This window comes from Sturnira hondurensis, unplaced genomic scaffold (assembly GCF_014824575.4).
Source record: "Sturnira hondurensis isolate 20B ecotype Veracruz unplaced genomic scaffold, ASM1482457v3 Scaffold0007406, whole genome shotgun sequence".
In the NCBI taxonomy this organism is placed as follows: Eukaryota; Metazoa; Chordata; class Mammalia; order Chiroptera; family Phyllostomidae; genus Sturnira; species Sturnira hondurensis.
In genome coordinates, this window is record NW_028080037.1 from 5661369 (window position 1) to 5683475 (window position 22107).

At 41.5% G+C, this 22107-nt stretch overlaps 1 protein-coding gene across 7 annotated transcripts in view; it reads right to left on the bottom strand.

The window, feature by feature from the left end:
* HECTD4 (HECT domain E3 ubiquitin protein ligase 4) overlaps positions 1–22107 on the bottom strand; it is a 156770-nt gene that overhangs the window by 96928 nt on the left and 37735 nt on the right. For all 7 annotated transcript variants that reach the window (XM_037052132.1, XM_037052130.1, XM_037052131.1 and 4 more), the window contains exons 3-8: positions 19762–19851; positions 18419–18549; positions 16224–16332; positions 15434–15572; positions 12595–12765; positions 998–1190 (exon numbers count right to left, since the gene is read on the bottom strand). In XM_037052132.1, the coding sequence (XP_036908027.1) occupies positions 998–1190; positions 12595–12765; positions 15434–15572; positions 16224–16332; positions 18419–18549; positions 19762–19851 (833 nt within the window). The remainder of the gene's footprint in view (positions 1–997; positions 1191–12594; positions 12766–15433; positions 15573–16223; positions 16333–18418; positions 18550–19761; positions 19852–22107) is intronic.

The window sequence follows — 22107 nt, forward strand, 5'->3', positions numbered from 1 at the left end:
TGTAGGAGGTTTGCCTCTCACTTGCTTGGTCAAGATTGTATTTGGAGAAGACAATGCTCAGTAAAAGCTTTTTACATTTATGAAGGGTAGATATGTTTACATGAAATCAATTAATTTATACTAACAGTAATGAGAAGGTATTTACAGTTAAAGACAAAGCTGTTTTGAATTATTACAGATTCATGCTAATTCACATCCACAGCCAACAACGTGTATTAGCTTGGAATTTAAAAAACTGGACAATGACTAGAAAGAGAGAGGAAAGTGAATCGTGTGAAGGGAAGTGCTTCTGAGATGCCCTGTAAGTCCTCAATGAAAAGCAGAGCCTGGGGAGCAGCTGAGGTCTTGCTTGCTGGCATGTGTCATCGGTCTGGCTCAAAGAAACTCTTACAAAAATTTTAAAAATATGTCTTGCCTGAGTCCCACAGGCAGCTCTCACTACTTATATATCAAGCCAAGAAAAGACATGGAGGAAATTTAATGCGTATTACTAAGTGAAGAAGCCAACCTGAAAAGTCTATATTCTGTATGATTCCCACTACACGACATTCTGGAAAAGGCAAAACTATGAAGATAGTTTAAAAAATCAGTAGTGGCCAGAAGTTGGGGACGGGGAGGGATGAATAGAAAGAGAACAAAGGATTTTTAAGGCAGTGAAACTACTCAGTATGATGCCATAATAATGGCTATATGTTATTATTCATTTATCCAAACCTGAAGAATGTAACTTAAGGTACATTGTGGACTCCAGGTGGTGATGATCTGTCCATGTAGGCTCATCAGTTGTAACAAAGATATATCACCTGCTGCGGGACGTTGATGAGGGAAGCTATGCGTGTGTGGGGCAGGTGGTACATGGGAAATACCAGTACTTTCCCCTCAAGTTTGCTGCGAGTCTAAAACCGCTCTACAAGATAGTCTTTAAATATATATATATGCACACACACACCTGAATGGAGCTATACAAGGCAACAGGTGGCAAGCGAAGGGCACATACCTGCCTGGTCCTCTTTCAGGGTGTTGGAGATGGTGGAGCCAGTGAGGGCGGCCAGCGTTGCAGATGGGGAAGCTCTGTAGCGGGAAAGTCTGCTCAGAAGCATCTCATTAATGCTTTTTGCAGACTCGCCCTCTTTTCTCATTAGAATTGTGCGTTCCTGAAGTGGACTGGCTATATACACCCCATTTTCAACCTGATATTTAGAGAAAAATAGGTCTTTAAGTGACATCTGTTTCCGTTTAGTTAGCAAATTTCTACCTCAGAATTGCATGATTGTGATCTGGTTGCTCCAAACCACTTCCAAAAACTGTACCTGAGTAGGGGTAAACCTCAGCAGAAACCACGGAGAGCAAAAGAAAGGCTGGGCTAGGTTTGAGAGCCTTCATTTTTCATAATAGCCCAGTTTCTAAAAGTAATGAGCCAAGTGTAATAAATTCTATGAAAGGCTGTTGATTAAAACTCCTCATATTGAATTTCAGAGGCAACCCTCACGAATTACAAGCTTCTGACAGGTACAAGTATGCTGAGAGGAAAACAAATCAGTTTTTTATTTACTATTAATATTAAGTACAACTATGAGGATAATGTCTTCTTTAAATTTCATTCGTGGCTAAAATCAAAACTCTGTATTAACAGCAGCCAGCATTAGCCCCACTGTTTGGGTATGGGTAGAAAGGCAGACTTTGTCTGCTAAAAATACATGCCAACGCCAACTGGACCCTGCTGGTGCTTGGCAGTTCTCATTCATCACTTGATTATTCCCCAGAAAAAAACCCTGGAGTGATGATTTCAAAATTCCGTTACCAGTTTTGAACTTGACTTTAAGCAGACCACTTGGCTGCCCCTATTGGTAAAAAGACCCAGACCACCTCACTGTCAGCTGCTCACACTCATCTCTCTCCCAACTCAAGAATCTGTATTCCGCCTCATTTGTTCTTCCTTTCCTCCTACTTCGGAGGTAGAAGGGCACTTTGCCTCATGTTATTTAAGGCTAAGTCTTCCCTCTTTGCCTCCTCTCTAACTACTCCCTTGATCAACTCCGCCTGCTCCTTCGTTACCAGTGTCTCCCTCTCTACTAACTCTCTGCTCCTCAGTTTCAAATATTCACAGGTCTCTGAGACCTTAAACACAACCTTGGTGGCCCATGGAAATACCATCCCTTTTCTCCACTTTCATTTGCTATCAAATGTCTCTCATATTAATACATCTCAGACAGCCTCTGCATCCCACTGCCCCATTCCAGACCAGGGCTCCTAGATCTGGCTGGAGTCTCAGAAACTGATGCCCCCAGAATAGGTGGCCAGGACTGGCCTTCAGCTGAGGGGTATAAAGATAAGATGGGCACTGGCTGGTGTAGCTCAGTGGATTGAGCGCTGGCCTGTGAACTGAAGGGTCACCAGTTCAATTCCCCACCTGGGCTGCGGGCTAGGTCCCTGGCTGGGGGTGTGTGAGAGGCAACCAATTGATATTTCTCTCTCTCCCTTCCCCTCTCTAAAAATAAATAAATAAAATCTTTTTTTTTAAAGAACAGCAGACTTCCAGCCAAGATGGAGGTGTAGGTGGAAACACTGTGCCTCCTCGTACAACCAAGTTTAAAGACAACAAAGTTTCAGTTACAAAAACACAACCAAAACACAGGAAGTTGAACTGTACGGAAGTCTGACAACAACGAACCATTCAGCCAGACCGGTAAGAGAGGCTGAGCCAGCAACTGGCAGAGCGGGTCGGGCAGAAAAACTCTGGACCAACCCAGGCACGCGGGCGGTGGTTGGCAGATCCCAGGGGTGGGGTTGTGACAGGAAGACCCAGTGAGGGCACAGGGCGGCAGGCTGACCGCAGTCACACATTTGCACGCAGATAAACCAGGCAAAGGAGCGAGCAGTGAGACGGACTGCGTAGGCTCCAGCGGTGGGAAGCAGCAGAGGGGACCACCATTGCCCCTCTTTGACCCTGCCCCCACATACAGCGTCACAACCTAGCAACTGAGTTGCTCCGCCCTGGTGAACACCTAGGGCCCTGCCCCTCATACATAACAGGCGAGAACAAACCAAAACATTATGGCTCAAGAAGAACTCAAAGCCCCAGAGCCAATAACTCTAAGTGACCAAGAAACAGCCAACCTATCAGATGCCCAGTTCAAAATACTGGTGATCAGGATGCTCACAGAACTGGTTGATTTTAGTCACAAATTAGAGGAACAAATGAAGGCTAAACTAATTGAAATGAAGGGAAATGCACAGGAAACCAACAGTGATGGGAAGGAAACTGGGACTCAAATCAATGGAATGGACCAGAAGGAAGAACAAAACATCCCACCAGAAAGGAATGAAGAAATGAGAATCCAAAAAAATGAAGAGAGGCTTAGGAACCTTCAGGATGTCTTTAAATGTTCCAACACCCAAATTATAGAGGTACCAGAAGGGGAAGAGGAAGAGTGACAAGTGGAAGACACCTATCTGAACAAATAATACAGGAGAACTTCCTCAATCTGGCAAAGGAAATAGACTTCCAGGAAATCCAGGAAGCTCAGAGAGTGCCAAAGAAGTTGGACCCAAGAAGGAACACACCAAGGCACACCATAGTTACATTAGCCAAGATTAAATCTTAGAAGCAGCAAGAGATAAGGGGACAGTCACCTACAAAGGAGTTCCCATCAGACTGTCAGCGGATTTCTCAAAAGAGACCTTACAGGCAAGAAGGGGCTGGAAAGAAGTATTCCAAGTCATGAAATCCAAAGACCTACAGCCAAGATTGCTTTATCCAGCAAAGCTTTCATTTAGAATGGAAGGGCAGATAAAGTGCTTCTCAGATAAGATCAAATTCAAGGAGTTCGTCATCACCAAGCCCTTATTATATGAAATGTTAAAGGGACGTATCTAAGAAAAAGAAGATTAAAAATATCAACAGTGAAAGGACAGCAAACTCAGTTATTAACAACCCCACCTAAAACAAAAGCAAACCAAGAGGACAGCTAGATCAGGAGTGGAACCATAGAAATGAAGAACATGGAAGGTTAGCACCAGGGGAGTGGGAGGAGGAGAAGGGGGGAGATGGTACAGAGAATAAGTAGCATAGATGGTAGGTAGAAAATAGATAGGGGGAGGGCAAGAATAGTATGGGAAATATAGAATCTAAAGAACTTGAGACACGTGGTCATAAACTAAAGGGGGGGAATGGTGGGGGAGGGGTGTGCAGGGTGGAGGGGAATGAAGGGGGGGCTGTAATGGCATAATCAATAAAATATTATTTTTAAAAAAGAATAGCAGTTTATAGAGCTCACATGGGGGCAAGAAGAACTCTTAGAAAACAGATGTAAACAGGTGCTCTGGAAGGGTAAATAAGAGTTATGGAGTGCTTTCCGGCAGGCATGTGTCCAATGTAGAAGTAACCACATCAGGCAGGAAGATTCCAGACTTCACTATTCTACAGTTTTAAATGCCAGAATTCTAAGTGTCTTAGAGCCTCAAAAGGCTTGTGACTCCAAGTGGCAGACTGTCATATTAGTGACCTCAGTGAATGAAGCATCCTGGTATTCACACTGTCATTCAGTCCCCTCCCACAATGACTCTGGACTTGGCCATTACAAAGCATGATGTAAGCGGAGGCTTGATAAGCAGTTGTCCTCTTGAAAAATTCCCATCAGAAAGCCAGTTTCTGTGCTGTCAAGAGGTTCAGCCAAGATCACTGATGTCAGGTGTAGAGAGACTTGGCAGATGAGAGGCCAACTTGAACGTTACAGCCCCAGCCAAGCTCCAAGATGAATGAAGCTATGGGTGTGACCTCGGCTTCCCCATGCAAAGAACCGCCACCCAGCTGAGGCCGGTCAACCTATAAATTGCTGTTCATTGCAGTCACTTACTCTGGGGTGGTTTGTTCAACAGCAGTAAGTAACTGAAATACCCCTGATATCAGAAAATCTCTGGTCCACCTGTTAGAGGTTGTCTTCTATTAATAGTTTATAAGCTAGGTAGGGTATGCTCTCCATGCCATTTCTTTACATCATACTTCTAACTATAGTTCTCTAGTCTACTCTATATAATAATGATTAATTATCTAATTCCATTGAGTCACTAAGAATTCCTTCTGAGAAGCGAGCATAGTTAATTAGATCCTACACTCTGATACCTGTTCATTTGGGGCAATCCTTCAGTTTTCCCTCAATCCTAGGCACCAAGAGGCCTAGATTACAGGTTAAACTCAGCTGCTTTTTCATGAAAAATTACATAATGGAAAGTAACACTGGTAGTGTTCAAGATTCCAAAATATATAATTTCTTCTGACTATATAAATGGCCTCTTCTATACTTATTTAGTCTGTTTAAGAGTCTTTAAATCTTGCTTCAGTCTATTCTTGACCCAAAAGCTATAGTGAACTTCCAAAATCAGATCCTGCTCAAACCTCTCCAAGAGCTTCCATGTTACTTAGAATACAATCCAAATACCTTATAAGGCCCTTCAAGATGGCTCTGGCTATCTCTTAGACTCTATCCCCATCACTCCACTTGAACAAAATGCAGAATGTGTATAACCAATCACCCTTTGTAGGAAAACAGAAGAAGAAAAACAAAAATGTGTGTGTGTATCTGTATGTGCTTGTATTACCTCCAGGAAAAAGAAAATGTTAACATAACTTGTCTATGGGGAGGGAACTGGGCTAGGAGGCGGGGTACAGTAGGTGAGAGAGGTGAGAAACTTCTGTACCGTCTTAAGTTTTGAAGTTGTGAATTTATCAGTTTTTTTAAAAACAGTACATTTAAAACATTAAAACAACATAACTGTCACTATAACTTGTCAGTATTTCCAAGTACCTGGGTTAAGTCATAATTCTTTCCAATAATTATCATTAGCCATATCTATATGATAAATATTTACACTATTTAGGAACCAAAATGTATCATGAATCAGCCAAGTAAAGAATTTCAGTATCCAGCCATAAAGAAGGAAATGATACCACTTGTACCCTGGCTGCATGGCTCAGTTGGTTGGAGCATCATCCCATGCACCAAAAGGTTGCAGGTTCAATTCCTGGTCAGGGCAAATACCTAGGTTGTAAGTTCGATCCCCAGTTGGGATGTGCATAGGAGGCAACAGATGTTCCATTTGGTTTCCTTCTCCTCTGTCTCTCTCTGGATTCTGTCCCTCCTCCAAATGCCCAAGCTTCTCCTAACTCTAGGCCTTGTCCTTGCTGTTCCCTCCTCCTGGATTGTACAACCATTCCAGTTTGCACAGGACTGTCTGGGTTTTAGCACTGAAAGTCCCATGTCCAGAGAAATCTCAGTCTCAGGCAAACTGGGATGGTTGGTCACCTGTCTGTCAGTATGGATGGCATCCCCCTTCCTCTCTCTCTGAAATCAATAAACATGTCCTTGGGTGAGGATTAAAAAAGAAAGAAAGAAAGAAATTCTACCATTTATGATAATATGAATGAAACTTGAGGGCACTGTGTTAAGTGAAACAAGTTAGACAGAGAAATACAAATACTGCATGAATTCACTAATACCTGGAAAATAAAAAAAGTTGAGTTCGCCCTGGCTCATATGGCTCATTGGATTAAGTGCCAGCCTGTGAACTGAGGGGTTGCTGGTTTGATTCCCAGCTAGGGCACACGCCTGGGTTGTGGGCTGGGTTCCCAACCGGGGGCATGTGAGTGGCAACCAATTGATGTATCTCTTGTACACTGATGTTTCTCTCCCTCTCTTTCTCCTTCCCTTCCCCTCTCTCTAAAAATAAATAAATGAAACCTTTTTAAAAAGTTGAATTCATAGAAACAAAAAGTAGTAGTGCTAGGGGCTGCAGGGTTAGGGAGATGGGGAAATGCTTGTCAAAGGCTACAGACTTCCAGTTAGAAGATGAATAAGTTCTGGGGTTCTAATGTCTGAGGACTACAGTTAATAATACTGTATTATAAATTTGAAATCTGCTAAGAGAGTAGATCTTAAATGTTCTCAACACACACACACACAACTATGGTAAACATGAGGTGATGGATGTCTTAGCTAACTTGATTGTGGTACTTCCACAATATATCAAACCATTACATTTTATGCCTTAAAAATATACAACTTTAGCCCTGGCTGGTGTGGCTCAGTGGACTGAATGCCAGCCTGTGAACCAAAAGGTCGCTGGTTGGATTTCCAGTCAGAGCACATGCCTGCATTGCATGTCAGACCCCCGGCTGGGGGTGTGCGAGGGGCAATCAAGCGATGTCTCTCTCTCACACTGATGTTTCTCTCCCTCTCTTTCTCCCTCCTGTTAGCTGTTAACATAGAAGGACAACTGCATACAGACTGCTTCTCTACCTCAACTATCTCTAAAAATAAACAAATAAAATCTTTAAGAAAAAGAAAGGGCAAAAGAGATAAAAAGACAGGATTTTATTTTGTATAAAATACTTTACGGAGCACCATAAGAAAGGTCTTTCTGATAAGGTGATATTTGAGCAGAGACCTGAGAAAGTAGGAGAACAAGCCACGGGGTTATCTGCAGGACAATGTCTCAGCACAAAGGTTCCCAGGTGGGAGCACACTGGGTGTTTTTGCATGTCAGCAAGGACGCCAGCCGTGGCATGAGACGGCGGAGGACGGCAGGTGTGGAGAGTGGTAGGCACAGAGGGGCCCAATCATGCAGTACCTTTACAGAGGTAGTAAGATTTGGGTGACTCTTTGAAGGTACAGCAGGCAGCATCCCCAACTGGACATACATAGCATTTGTGAAGGAGAACAAAAAGGGGAATCGGGAGTAACACTGAAGGTCTCTGGCTAGCACGGGAAGGTCAAAGATGCCACTGACTGAGATGGGAAAGCTCGCCGGAGGGGCAGGAAAAGTCTCGTATTCTGTGCATATACAAATAAACACCAGGGACAGGCTTCGGCTGTCATCAATATATATACAGAGGTGTTTAAGGCTACAAGACAGGGTGAGATCAACGAGAGAGTTAGAGAAGATAGAAGGGATCCTGAAAATAGGTCCTGGCCCTGAGACTGTGGAGAAGTAGGGAAGACGAAACTGGGGAGGAACAACCAGCGACAGAAGTCCTATGGGTGTCCCACAAGCGAATTGAAAAGTTTCAAGAATGTGGGAATGATAAACCATGTTAAATACTCCTCACAGTAAAGTAAAATAAAGAGTTGACTTTGAAGTCCCTGGTGAACTTGGAAAGAACTGTTTTGGTGGCAAGATAAGGATACAAGCCTGACTAAAGCAAGTTCAAGCGAGACTAGAAAGGAAAGAACAAAAACCATTAAGAAGAAACTCTTTGAAGAATATTGCTAAAAAAAAAAAAGAATATTGCTATAAAGGGAAGCCAAAAACCAGGGAGTGGAGGTGGGTATGGGTCAAGGGAGCTGTGCTTTACTGGCAGGATATCCTCAAACGTATCTATTCTGTAGTAAATGATCCGTTGAGAGAGGAAAGCTATTAACGTAGGAGGTCAATTGCATAAAGAATCTGCTTCTCTACCCCAAATACCAACACACAGCAGGTAGCAAATACAGCCTAGCTTCTGGTACTACTTGACGTAACTTGGAAATAAATCTACTTCGGTCTGTGCATATGCACATAAAAAGTATGTGCGGATCTGCCTCACACTTTGTAATGGCTCACAGCGTTCCGTCCCGTGAAAGTACTACAGGCAGTAAGCCAGAGAGCTATGTTTAGCTTTCCAAGTCAGCATTTTAGAAGCTGCTTAACTAGTGGCCAGTGGTACTTGAAATTTATTTATTTAATAAAAAAAATTTCAAACATATACAAAAATAGAGTAATATAATGAACGTCCATATATATCCATCATCCAGATTCAACAACAATACAGGTATTGCCACACCTGTTTTAACTTATCTGCTTCTTTTGTCACTCACGCAGTTTAAAGATAGCATTACAGCCGGCCTGCGAACCAGAGTATCGCAGTTCGATTCCCAGTCAGGGCACAAGCCTGGGTTGCAGGCCAGTTCCCAGCAGGGGACACACGAGAGGCAACCATACATTGATATTTCTCTCCCTCTCTCCTTCCCTTCCCCTCTGAAGATAAATAAATAAAATCTTAAAATAAAATAAATATACCATTACAGGGTATCTTTATCACAGATACCATGTAATTCCACTTCCGAATATTTCATTCACCAAGCATCTCCCAAAAAGGACATTTTTTTATATAACCACAATACCATTATACTTTAAAAATAAGTTAAGAATAACACCTTGGTTACACCAAATATTCATTTTATATTCAAATTCCAAATTGTTCCCCTGCACCAATTTTTTTTACAGTGGTTTGTTTGATTCAGACTCCAAAAAATGATTCAAAGGTTGTTCTTTTAAACTACAGCAGGCTCCTTCCTCCCTAACTTTTTATTTCATGCCACTGGAAGAGGCTATTTCAAGCTGTTGTTTCCTTCGGGGCAGGTATGGGCTTTTGATTGTATAACTATCTGTCTAAAAACATTTTTACGTTGTCTTTACACTTGATCGATATTTCTAACTACTGACTTCTAGGTTGGAAATCAGTTTCTTCAGAATTTTGAAAGCCCTGCTCCATTTTTACATCCAGTAATGCTATTGAACAGTATGCTGCTCTTCTGACTGCTTACCAGTTGTACGAGATTTTATTTTATTTCTGGAAGCTTTACAACACTCTTTTATTCCTCATAAGGTGAAGTTTCAGGTGTACATGCATGCGTGGTGTAGGCACTTTTCATTAGCTGGACACCAGTGGCCTCTAGTCTGACATTCTGCTCGGACGACTTCTTTAGTTTTGTCTTCCTCTTCCCCTTCTTTGTCCTCTTTGTGGAACTGCGTAGACTTTAGATGGATTACTTCTCTATGTCATTTAGTTTCTCTCTCATACTTACTGTTCGTCCTTTCTTTGACTTTCTGGGAAATGTCTTATCTTTAACCCTTTTATTAATTTTTAAATTTTGACAATAGAAGTTTTAATTTCCAGAACTCTTTCCCATTCTGAAAGTTCCCTTTTCATGGCATCCTGTTCTGTTTTATAAATGCAGCACCTTCTCATACCTCAGAGCAGTTAGTGTATATAAAGTTTTATTCTACTCCTATGAGCTATTTTTCTGATTTTGTTCATTTTTATTTTCAAATTGGAGACTTTCTTCACTTGTCTAGAAATCTTTGGTTGTCTGCTCTTACAATAATTTTTAAAGCTTTTAATTAGGGTAATTTTAAATGTACATCAAAGAAGGAGGAACTGTATATCCATTGCCTGGCTTCAATAATCATCAGTATTTTGCCAACCATTTTTAATCTGTTTTCCTCCCTTCCACATACATACCTCTCCAAAGTTTTGGCGTTTATTTGTAGGGCTGTTTTTTTGTTTGTTTGTTTGTTTTTATTGTATCTTTTAAAAAAACTATTCAGCAGTAATCAGAAATGCTGTACACATGCCTGAGGCTTGATTAATGAAACCCATCACATGACTTTTCCTTAAATAACCCCAATGTCAGTATGTCAAGGTCTTTTTTCTAGGGCTATTCCGTTTCCTTAGAAAATCAAGGTCTAGTCTGTTGCGTGGGCAAACAGCACCTGATCACAAATGTTGTGTGCACCAGGAAGAGGGAGGACAGTTCGTTTCATAAACGTGGGCCTCCAGCCCCATCTCACGATGGCATTGCACCACGCCTGATGCCTCCAATCCCAAAGGCCCTCTAAGGCCAGGAGGGGGTGCAGCCCCTCTCTCCCTCTCAGGGTTCCCCCCCACACAGTTAGCTTTGGCTTTCCTTACACTGCAGGACAGAAAGGGATGCTCTGTCTCCACCTTCTAAAGTATGGGGATAAGAGACACTGCTTAGAGTTGAGGAGCAAGAAATAAAGATTTTGTTGTAAGCTACAAACAACCAAAGGAGGAATTAAAATGAAGTAAATACATTAGGAAGTTAAGAGTAAGAATTTAGCCAAATCCTCACTTATAACAGCAAAAAAAGGAAAAAGAAAAATTAACAGAGGATATGGAGTTGATAATCCAGGAAAACAGCAGTGTAAGCCATTTACTCAGAGACATGAAGAACAAGAGATGAAACACTAAAGTGACTGCCAGTGGGACGCCGGCCAGGGGGTGAATCAAGGGACCCCCGCTCCTCAGCGCGCGCCAGGAGGTAGGTGTACCCTAAGTCTGAATCCGTGCGCATGTGCCTCTTTGAATACAATTTCCTTTAATTTAACAAAAGCATATTCCCCAATACTCACTGGGTAAAGATGTAAATCATTTAACCAGCAAGTAAGTCTGGTTAAAAGCAAACAAACAACACAAATAGCTTTTCTGACAATTTAATTACAAATACGTGTTCCAGTAGTACAATCTCTTGCAGCTCGATTCAAACATTCACTCTGGCGGAGCCATTTTACAGGAAAAGATAACAATTAGAGAACACCGAGGAACTAACTGGAAAATAGTGTCTGGGTAAAGGTTACTAGAATGCTGAGTGGCAGTGAGCTGGCAGGATGGATGACTGGTTTTTCCCAGAACAAGTTTTAACCCTATTAAAATTTACTAGAAAATGGCTTCAATGTTTGTTTCATTTTTCAGGAATGTTCATTTCTTCCCAGAAGGGGCTGTAAATTACATCATAAAACAAGGTTTGGTCACAGACCTTTTCTCCCCTACCAGCTCTGCAAATCCATCCAGATAAGCACTGTCCACCGAACTGTCTTTGATGACGGAACTGTGCTGTCTTCGCTGCTCAGTGTGGCGGCCGCCAGCCCACCACAGTGGCTACCAAGCATCTGAAGTGTGGCGCGTGTAGCTGAGCAACTAAAGTTTTAAATGTCTTTAATTCTGATTTACTTTAATGTAAGTTTCCACACGTGGCTAAATCTAGACTAGCGCAGACCTCGGTTACCACAGGCCCAGCCTCCTCCGGCCCCAGCTCGCCGTCCCGCTGCATTCCAGCCACTCTGGCTCGCTGTCCTTTCCTACAGCACGCGTGCTCTCTCTGGCCACAGAACCCTCGGACTTGCGGTCTCCTCTTCCTAGCATGCTCCCTACCCTGCTTCCCAACTCTTCATCTGGTTAACTACTACTCTTTCTTCACTACCTAGAATTACCTTGTCCTCCGATTTGTTCACCCACCCCTCCCCACCAGCTACAATACTGGCTCCATTTGAGCAAGGAACTTATCCACCTCATCCATCACCGAATTCCGGCCACCTAGAGAAAACACTGCCTGGCTCTCAGTAGGCAGTCAGTGAATATCTGATGAATAACTAGTTGCCTTCTCACCATTTTAATTGTCATCTTTCTCAGGGACACCCAAAATCTATCAAAGACCCAATCTTGCTACTCTAATTCAGTTCCACATTAGCAAGGAGATCCATGAGACTTTCTCCTTAAAACTCTACTCTCTGTGCATCTAACTACTGTTATCTCCATTCTCTCGCCACATGAACCTTCAGAAAGCTTGGCTTTATTTGGTCCTGTAATTCCAAACAAAGAATTTGTCAAAGATATCCCAAAGAAGAATCAATCTGAGGCTAGCGTGAACACACTGCACATACTTCAAGTTCCTTAGGTCCTTTGTAAACCAATATAAAAAGAAAGCAAATAGAAATGTCTCTGCAGAGACACAAAGGGAGACACAGAGTGAAACTTACCAGGAGTTCGAAAACGTCCATGAAGACAGAATGTCCCTTAGGTGTCTTCTCGTTCAGACTGGCAGGGGACCAGATCCAGTAGAAGTAAGTTCCGTCTGAAGAAAGGTGCACGGTGCTCATAGTGCCGCCAACGGGGAGGTGATTCGCTGGCATTGGCACCATCTGACACACCTGGACACACAAACTTCATCAGTGTGACATGTAAATTCTGAATAACCGATCAGTTCATCATTAATGCCATTCATTCCAAGATAAGAATTTAATAGGCTTCCTGTTCAAAATAAAACTGACATTTATCTCTAAGAATATGTAAAAATTACATGACAAAAATATAAAAGTTCATACAATTGGCCATGTAACAAATAAAAAGATTTGATATTAATTCAAATTACATTTAAAAAATGTATTTTCTAAAAAAAATGTATTTTCTAAACACATTTGAATCTGCTATGAACATGGGTTTTATCAAAGATTTATTAAAAACAAGGTTTTAGGGAAATAGTACTTTCTGAAATTCTTAGTAAATAAATTTAAGACTATTAATTATACTTAAAGGACAGGAACTCTATCTTAATCATCTTTATATCATCAGCACTTAATTCAGACTTTAACTCAAACTTATTTAATAAATGAGAGGGAGCAAAAAAGAAAGGACAAAGGGAAGCCAAAAGGAAAAGCAGAAAAGGACAGTGGGAAAGGAGAAAAAGGTTAAAAAAATTTTTTTAAGTGAAGGCACACACGAGATCCTAACTAGCACACGAGGGCTTCCTGGACCTCCCAAACCCGCCAGGAGGAGACGGACAAACACCAACACTCTGCTACACACGAAGGCATGTACTTCTAACATGTACTTCTTGGCTTCAGCAAGAGTTTTGCATCATTTCACATTAAATGTGTAGTTACATACTAATTTTTACTGCCAGAGAAAAGCATTTAAAATGAGAGAAAATGAGAACCAAGAAAACTGCTGACTTGTTTTTTTTTTAATCCAAAAGTAGAAGCAGAACTGAAAATCCCAAAATAAAAATAACTAGAGAAAGTCAGGTGTCATCAGGGAAGAGTACGTACAATTTTCAGTTATTTTACCTCTTTGGGTGAGTCACTAGTTTTCCTAAGATGACTTTGACCCCTGAACTCATTTCACATGAACCTTTCCCCAGACTTGTTTTAACTGCCTCAAAAGTTAAAAGTCTTTAGTGGCTATAACCACACTTGGACATTTAGAGTGCCAGGTGACTGAGAAAGTTGACAGCCACCGCTTGGCCTAAGCTAGGTCCAAACTGCTCTGATGCACAGGTCCAGGTAGTGACCATGCTGCTTTCTTGGACAACATCAAAGTTTTTGCAACAACACAGAGGAAAGTGACATCACTTCAAATGTGAATCATGTTTCAAGATTTAACATCTGTTTGTTTCCCAGGCTAATAACTCTATTTCAAATAAATATAGGAGATATTCTCATCTGTCTGCATTAGTGACAAGAAACAAAGGCAATTGGGCAGCTGTTTGCTAATGTGTTCATTTAACTCACTTAACAATTAGTAAGCACTAAGGATGTGCTTTGGAGACACAACACGTAAACAAGACTCAGTCTCAGTTCTCCAGGAAAGACACCACTGAGTGACAAAGAGAGATGTAACATCCTGCTTGAGTCTTTGATATAACACTGCCAGGGCACTCAGTCCACAGATGGGAACTCTAACCATTCAGTTCAACTTTGGTTGAAGGACAAAAAAGTGTAGTGTAAAGAGCTCAAACTCTAGCCCTGGCTGGTGTAGCTCAGTGGATTGACTGCTGGCCTGTGAACCAAAGGATCACTGGTTCAATTCCCAGTCAGGGCACATGCCTGGATTGAAGATCAGGTCCCTGGGGTGGGGGCCACATGAGAGGGAACCACATATTGACCTGATGTTTCTCTTCCACTCTTTCTTCCTCCATTCCCTCTCTCTAAAAATAAACAAAATCTTAAAAAAAAAAAAGAGCTCAAACTTTTGAGCTAAGAATCCTGCATTCAATTTCTGTGCTGCCATGACTGTGTGGCCTCTGACAAGTTACTTAACCTCTTTGAGCCACATTCACTTATTCAACTACAAACACTGCCTGCCTGCTTGCAATGTGCTTAGCTCTAGTTGCCTCATCTTTATAATGAAACTGCCATAGTTACACCTCACAAGTGTAGGTAAACTACCCAGACCAGGGCCTGGCACAGGGAGAGACACAGGACTTGTTATTATCCTTGTAATTACCATCATCAATCAAATGCAGGCACCGCACTACATTCTAGGGACACAAAGATAAACAAGACCGGTCCAGACCAAAAGGTGTGCCTGGTCTTGGGGAGGAGTTAAGACATCGAAGCAGGTAATTTCAGTATGAGGTAGCAAACGTCCCAATGGAGTGCTAGGAGAGCACTAAAGATGAATAATCCACACAACGATTTTTAGCTAAACTCATTTCCAAGTTCTCATTCCCACAGAAAGGCTATTTAGAACAAATTGAACAGGGAAGTGATGTCTTCCCAAAATAGATCTGGTTTTAAAAAAAGGAAACAAGCAGCTAGTATTTATACCATCTCTGACTCTCTAGAATTTTTTTCAATAACAAAAAAAAAAAAGCTTGCTGTTGGCCTTACAAACTCTTAGGGAGCACATTCACGAAAATCATGTGGGAAAACTCTAAGACATTAGACAAAAAACAGAATGCCCAGACACCAACAATTCAAAGGACGCCACTCCAGCAGGAAGCTATATCAACTGTGTTATTATCACTTCTGACAAAGTCAGAATTTCCCTTACTGTCTCCAAGATACAAAGACAATGCCTTGGTTTTCTGTTCTTTACCTGAAGGGTATTCTGGTCGATGACCTGGAAAAGGGAGTGAGGTTTGTTATCAAAAGACACAGGCCGGTGGAGTAGACTGCCGCTGCCGAAAGCGACCCATCCCGGTTCCAGCTCCTCGTTTCGGCAGTAGACAAACCCTCTGTGGGAAAGAAAGGCACACAGGCTGGGTAGCTGGCTGGGTCTGAAGCCTCACAACAAGCTACAAGAGACAAACACTTTCCACTTGATTTTCTATGTGATTAAGAATGCAAACAATCTGAAGGAGAGTGAACATAGTACATTAACTTTGGGACTGACAGACTAGGGCAAATATTCATTTCCTACAACAAACTGGAGAGGAGAAAAAGTTGGGGAAAAGGTCTAATTAAATATACAAAAGGATCTCAGACGGTGGTTTCTCTTGGCAGAAGTTCATAGACCTTATACCCCAAATGAAAATCAGTGCTAATCCAATGTCAAGCCCAAGTATGAAGAGACTTAACTAGAAAATGTCCATTTATCAACATGGAGGAGAAACTAATAGACATTATCATCATAGAGGAATTTCTGGTTAAAACAATGATCTTAGGGCTACCAGACTCTTTAGAGGGAAAACAAAGTGGAAATGCACTGACAGAATGAGAGGGGTGGGTAACAGTAAGTGAAAACCAGAAACAGATGAATTCATTCAAACCCATTACTAGTCCGTATAGGGGAAGTCGGCATTCACCCCCACGAGTCTCCCTCCCGGAGGCTTACATAAAGAGGAAATGTTCCAGCCACATCATTCAGCAAATTCCACGCAACTCACCTGAGAGTACCATGCAATCCAGACCCCAACTTGCTTACTCCTCTTCCGACCGAGTTAGTAGTATACAGGTAAAGACCGTCTGCCGTGAGACAGCGTCCCAAGTCAGCATCTGAAATCATTTTTTTGCAGGTAAATTATATAAACTTTTCTAATGAAATTATAAATGCGCTTTTTTCCCCTAATGAAAAAGCCACTAGGAGGTTTAGTGAAAGATAATCTCCCACTCCTAAAATGAGTGCTTCAATGTGACTTCTAGGGAAGATGGCTCAAACCGCCCCACCCCCATCTGCCCAGCAAACATCCAAACTGTATGTGGGATCCGGGACCAAGATCAGGGAAAGTGTCAGATAGTTCATTAGTGGGACAACCTGGTTCTGCCTGACAAATGTGTGTGTGTGTGTTTGAATAGCAAAAGTGCTGAGTCCAATTTATGCATTCCTAACTCTAATTTGAAATGACTAAGAGTATGATACTTTCACTAATAATTTTGTAGTAAAAAAGGTGTGAGCTTTTAAGGGCTTTGGGCACTTATTTGTTGATTCTGAGCCTCTTTGAACTTCAGTTCCTTCATCTGTACGATGAGAATAAGAACCTCAAGAGCTACCAGGATGATGAAATGAGACGACCCAGGTAGACACCCATGCTGCACTCTGGTTCTCAGCGGTGCTCCACAGACGATAAGGATATTATGTTGACATGCTGATGTAATACATTAAACCCAAGTCTGCCTCTGTGGGTTTTCCACTCAGGGATCCTAATATTAGTTTCTGGAGCAATAGCACAAATGTATCTCTCTTTTTTTATTTAAAGGTTTTATTCATTTTCAGAGAGAAGGAAAGGCAGGGAGAGACAGAAGGAGAGAAACGTCAATCAGTTGCCTCTCTCACACCCCCAACTGGGGACACCTGGCCTGCAACCCAGGCATGTGCACTGAAGGAGAATTGAACATGAGATTGTTCAGTTTGCAAGGCGGCACTCAATCCATCGAGCTACACCAGCCAGGGCTGTATCTCTTCTATTTAAAAGTAGCAACTATGTGTCCCCTTTGATATATCTTCCCCTAAAATAAACAATGTATCTCTACATGGTTGTATATGGTATACTGACATAAAGGATTTGCCTTAAAAAGAGCTTATAAATAAGCTCCTCAGTGTTTTCACCATCATTCATTATGTTTAACTGGAGTCTGTCTACTACTCGTCATTTTTGGGGAATCCAATGTTGCAGCACTCAAATTTGGCTGAATGTGTTGTTATCTTAAAAACTCAGTATACTGATCTGAGACCACTGTAATTTGTACCTATTGGTTCCTCAAAAAACAATTAGAGTGGGTAATCATTTTTAACACCAATTTCTTAGAGACTCACTTCGTTAAATTTTTCTAAGGCATTACCTGTTTTTATGGAAACAATCTCCCGGAGTTTGCTTACCTCCTGTTTCATTGGTTAGGTAATATTTGATGATGTAGTCATAACAAGCACCAGTTAACAGACACAGACAGGTCTGGGAGCAGGGTGGACGCTCCGCAGGCCCGCAGCCCCACGGGGAGCGGCATGGGGGTGCCAGGGCCCCGGACAGCCCGTCTGCCGAGCGAAAGGCGAGGCCAGATTCATCTGGCAACTCAGGCCGGTGTAGGTCGATGAAGACAGCATCTGCCATTTTCACTGAGGCCGCCAACTCAACTGATATTTAATACTTCCAAAACCGTAAAAACATTTAAATCCAGCCCCCTTTGTTTTAAAAAAGTATTTAATTCGTGTTCCTTTAAAATTGCTTTTTAAAAATTTTTTTGCATTTAGGATGACAGGGTTCATCAACACACACACACAATTATTAGAAGAAACCGTATCAGGCAGAAAGACCTGATGCTCTTCATAGACACAGAAGTTCAACTCAGGGCTCCCATACCCAAACTCCCACGCCCCCACACCAGTGTAAGTAATTCATGCCTCTTTGGCAGGAGTGTATGGATGACACCTTTTCCTGGAGATAGTAAAACCTATCCACTTTCTTACCTCACTGAGTATCAGCTTTTATGCTCTGACTGATAAAGCAGACAATGAGCACACTGTTTAGGAACGTTGAGCTCTTTAACTGAGAGGAACATAGTCATATCTAAATCATTTGCCACAAGGATCTAAAACCATTCTTTTCACATCTTAATTTCAATCACAGGACCAAAACCCTTAAATTACCTTTATTTTCAGAACCGGAGCCAGTGTTGCTATCTGGTGCAGGCAACATGTCTTCATAGCCCCATGATACTATGTGTTTGCCACCAAGCAAACAGGAGGGGGATCCAGGCCCCCCTTCTAAAAGCAACAGCCTGAAGGGGGGAAATGAAGAATCACAAAGACACCAAGACAATCCATTTGGGCAAGAAAATAAAAGTCCACCTAACCATCTTAAAGAGCAGAAAACTGGAACAGTTTTACATAGATACTATACATCTGAAATGATAATCACACCATATTTTTAAATTTAAAATTTACAAAGTAGTGCTTACAGAAATGTGATAATAAAATTACATCTACGTGAAATGCATACATTTTATATATATGAGACAGAGAGACAAAGAGACAGAGAGAGAGGAGAATGTGTGGATTGGGAAACACATACACCAAAGTATTAGGAGTGGTTATCTTTGGGTGAGGAAATTTTGAATGATTTTATCTTTCTTTACACCATAACATATCATCTCAAAATTCTACAATAAGAATTCATTACAAGCTACTGCATTTTAAAAAATATTTGATTAATTTTTGAGATGGGGAGGGAGGGAGAGAAACATCAACGTGCAAGAGAAACATCAACTGGTTGCCTCTTGCACATCCCCAACCAGGACCACGGTCCACCACCCAGGCATGCGCCTTGACCAGAACTGAACCAGCAACCCTTCAATTCACAGGTCGGCACTCAGTCCACTGAGCCACATCAGCCAGGACAGAAGCTATTACATTTTTAAAAGTGCCCCCCCGCCACCCGCCAAAGAAAAATGAAAACGGTTCTAGGAAAACTTTCAAAAAAGGAAAAACAAAATACTTAAGATAAATATGATAATATATTTATTTGAAAATATGGGTCAATTCACTTATATGTGGAATTTAATGAACACTATAAGCAAACCAGAAATAGACTCACAGATACAGAGAATAGACTGGTGGTTGACCGAGAGGAGGGTGGGGCTGGAGGACTGAGTGACAAAGGTGAGGGGATTGAGAAGTACAGATTGTTAGTCACAAAATAGTCATGGGGATGTAAAATATAGCATAGGGAATATAGTCAATAATATTACAATAACTAAGTACGGTGCCAGGTGAGTACTGGAAATGTTGAGGGAATCACTTTATACAGTATATGATTATTTAACCACTATGCTACACACCTGAAACTAATACAAATTAATATTAAATGTAAACTGTGATTTAAAAAATGAGTCAATAATTAATAAGAGTTTAGCAATCTACCTAGGAAAAGAGACCTTACGCACAACCTCCCTTGCACAGAAGGAGGGTAAGAATCCAAAGCGACTACTTACCTATACAGCACATCGGCTACAGGCAGGGACCCTAGATCAGTCTGTTTTTGTAACAGATGGGCCGTGTGGACAAAAGTTTTCAATGATCCCCTAAAAATAAAAGGAGGAAACACAAAGTCATCAAAATTGAAAAGTCAAGTAACAAGGCTGTTAATGTTAATTTTATTAACCACATGGGAAAGTTCCAAAATGCGTGTATCTGCTTGTGCCAATCAGAAGATGTGAACAAAATATACGTGATTCTTACCTATTACCACTGGCTTACTCTGTGCGTGGCTCCATCTAAACAGTCGATGATGATGTTCTCGCATTTGTAAAGGTAAATAATTTCCCCTAACACATAAGTGCAAAACATAAGGCTCAACTATAAAGAACATGTGACTATTATTCCTGGATACTATTTTCATCAAGGCATTGTCTAGTCTAGGAGAGATTGCATAGGAAGAAATATTTAAAGTCTAACAGTATTTCCAAGATTAATTTTTAATGTCTTTGTTAAGTTCATCCATTTTATACAGCATTTCACTGAACCCCACCATATCTAAAAAGGAACACATTCAAATAATGAATACTTTGTACTGAGCGCTGTCCCTTCTGCTAACCCTGCTGCAAAACAGGTGATTTTAATACGTTAGAGGTCACCACCACCTGCTTGCCTTTCAAGTTCCCAAGGCTGGAGGCTCTGGGAAGTCCATAATATAGTCAGCAGAATCTAAAAGAAAGTGCTTTTAAGACGCACAAGACTTACTTGGCCAGAATCCAAGTACAAATCACCACAAGAACATTTCCTGATCTAAATGATCGCCTGTATCAGATGGGTGACTTCGGATTGCTGCCTTATTCTCTTGGCCAAGGATTTAATTGCTAGGTATCAAATGCCTAAACCCCCAAAGAAACGGAATACCTAATGCTGGACTGAGTAGGCCTGTAGTCCTCCTCTTAATTGTACCTTTCACTGTGTCTGGTGTTCAGAGAATCAACACCAAAGAACAGTATAAGACAGGGAGGCAGGAGGTAAAGTATAAAAGCACAAGCTGGGAGTTGTGACACACGGGCTCTGAAACCAGGCTCCGCCACACAGCAGCTCCACCATCTCAGCCCTGTCACCTAATGCCTATGGATTTTTTGCTGCTTCATCTGTCCGACAGGGAGGGATACCTCTCTGGGGTACAGTGAGGTTAAAAAATAAAAGGGCAAAAGCACACTGGAACATTTAAAACCATTAAGACAACTATAAGGCCTTATTTCCTTCCCAGACTCAATCAGATTTTAGGAGTAAAATTTAAACTCCTTCCACGGCTCTTCAGCACCTGCATGGTCTGGGCCCTGCCAACCTCACCTCCTGTCCTCTCCTTCTGCCGCTGCAGCCCACTACCCTGCTCACTCTGATGACCCTCCGTGACCCCAAGCACAGAAAGAGCATCAGAGTCATGCCACTTGCTGCTCCTCTCGTCTGAAACTCTGTCACTGGCTCTTTTGCATGTCTGGCTTTCTCATCATGCAGGCCTCAGTTCAAATGTCACCTTTTCAGCAAGGCCGGCCATTCCTGGCGTCACTACCTAATGCTGTCCCCCACCTCCACTTAGCCATCTATCAAAACATCCTGGTTTGTCTTCTTACAGTAACCATCCCTCTCTGAAACTATTCTATACATCTGTTGGTTGCTAGTTGTCTGCCTCTCTCAGGTAAACTTTGCATCTTTAGGGTCTATCTGCCTTGCTCACTGCTTATCCCCACTGCTTGGAAGAGTACCCTATATATGATAAACTGAGCAACAGTTATTGACAAATGAATCTCCCTGAGTCTGTTCAAGTGTACATTTAGAGACCGTGAGTCACTATATTCCTAGTACCTAGCAAGGTTCTCGGCACATCAGAAATGATTGATAAATGTCAGTTAAATGAATAAACATCTTCAAAATTATTTTTTGAAAAGTTGTCTTTGAGAGGATCAATCTCAAAAATTCAATAATATGTGTCTAATAATAGGAGATAATCTAACACTGAGAAGCACGCGACTTCTGAGGTAAACAACATCCAGATCAAGGTGTTAATAGTAGCAACAAAATATAGAAATCATCTAAAACGAAACAAGAAAAAAAACATTGATTTCCACATTTCTGCTGAATGGAATTTGAACTCTCAAGTACATGAAACAATTTCAATAACTATCTGTGGTTCAGGTTGAATTTAGACATATAATTAAAAAGTGAGTTATGATCCCATGTCCAATACTTAAAACGTTTGAAATTAAAAAGCTGATGATTATTCCAAAAATCCTAAACGTACCTAAAGACAGTCCTATCTATAAGTAAATTTTCTCAAAATGGGATTTTTGCATTAATAA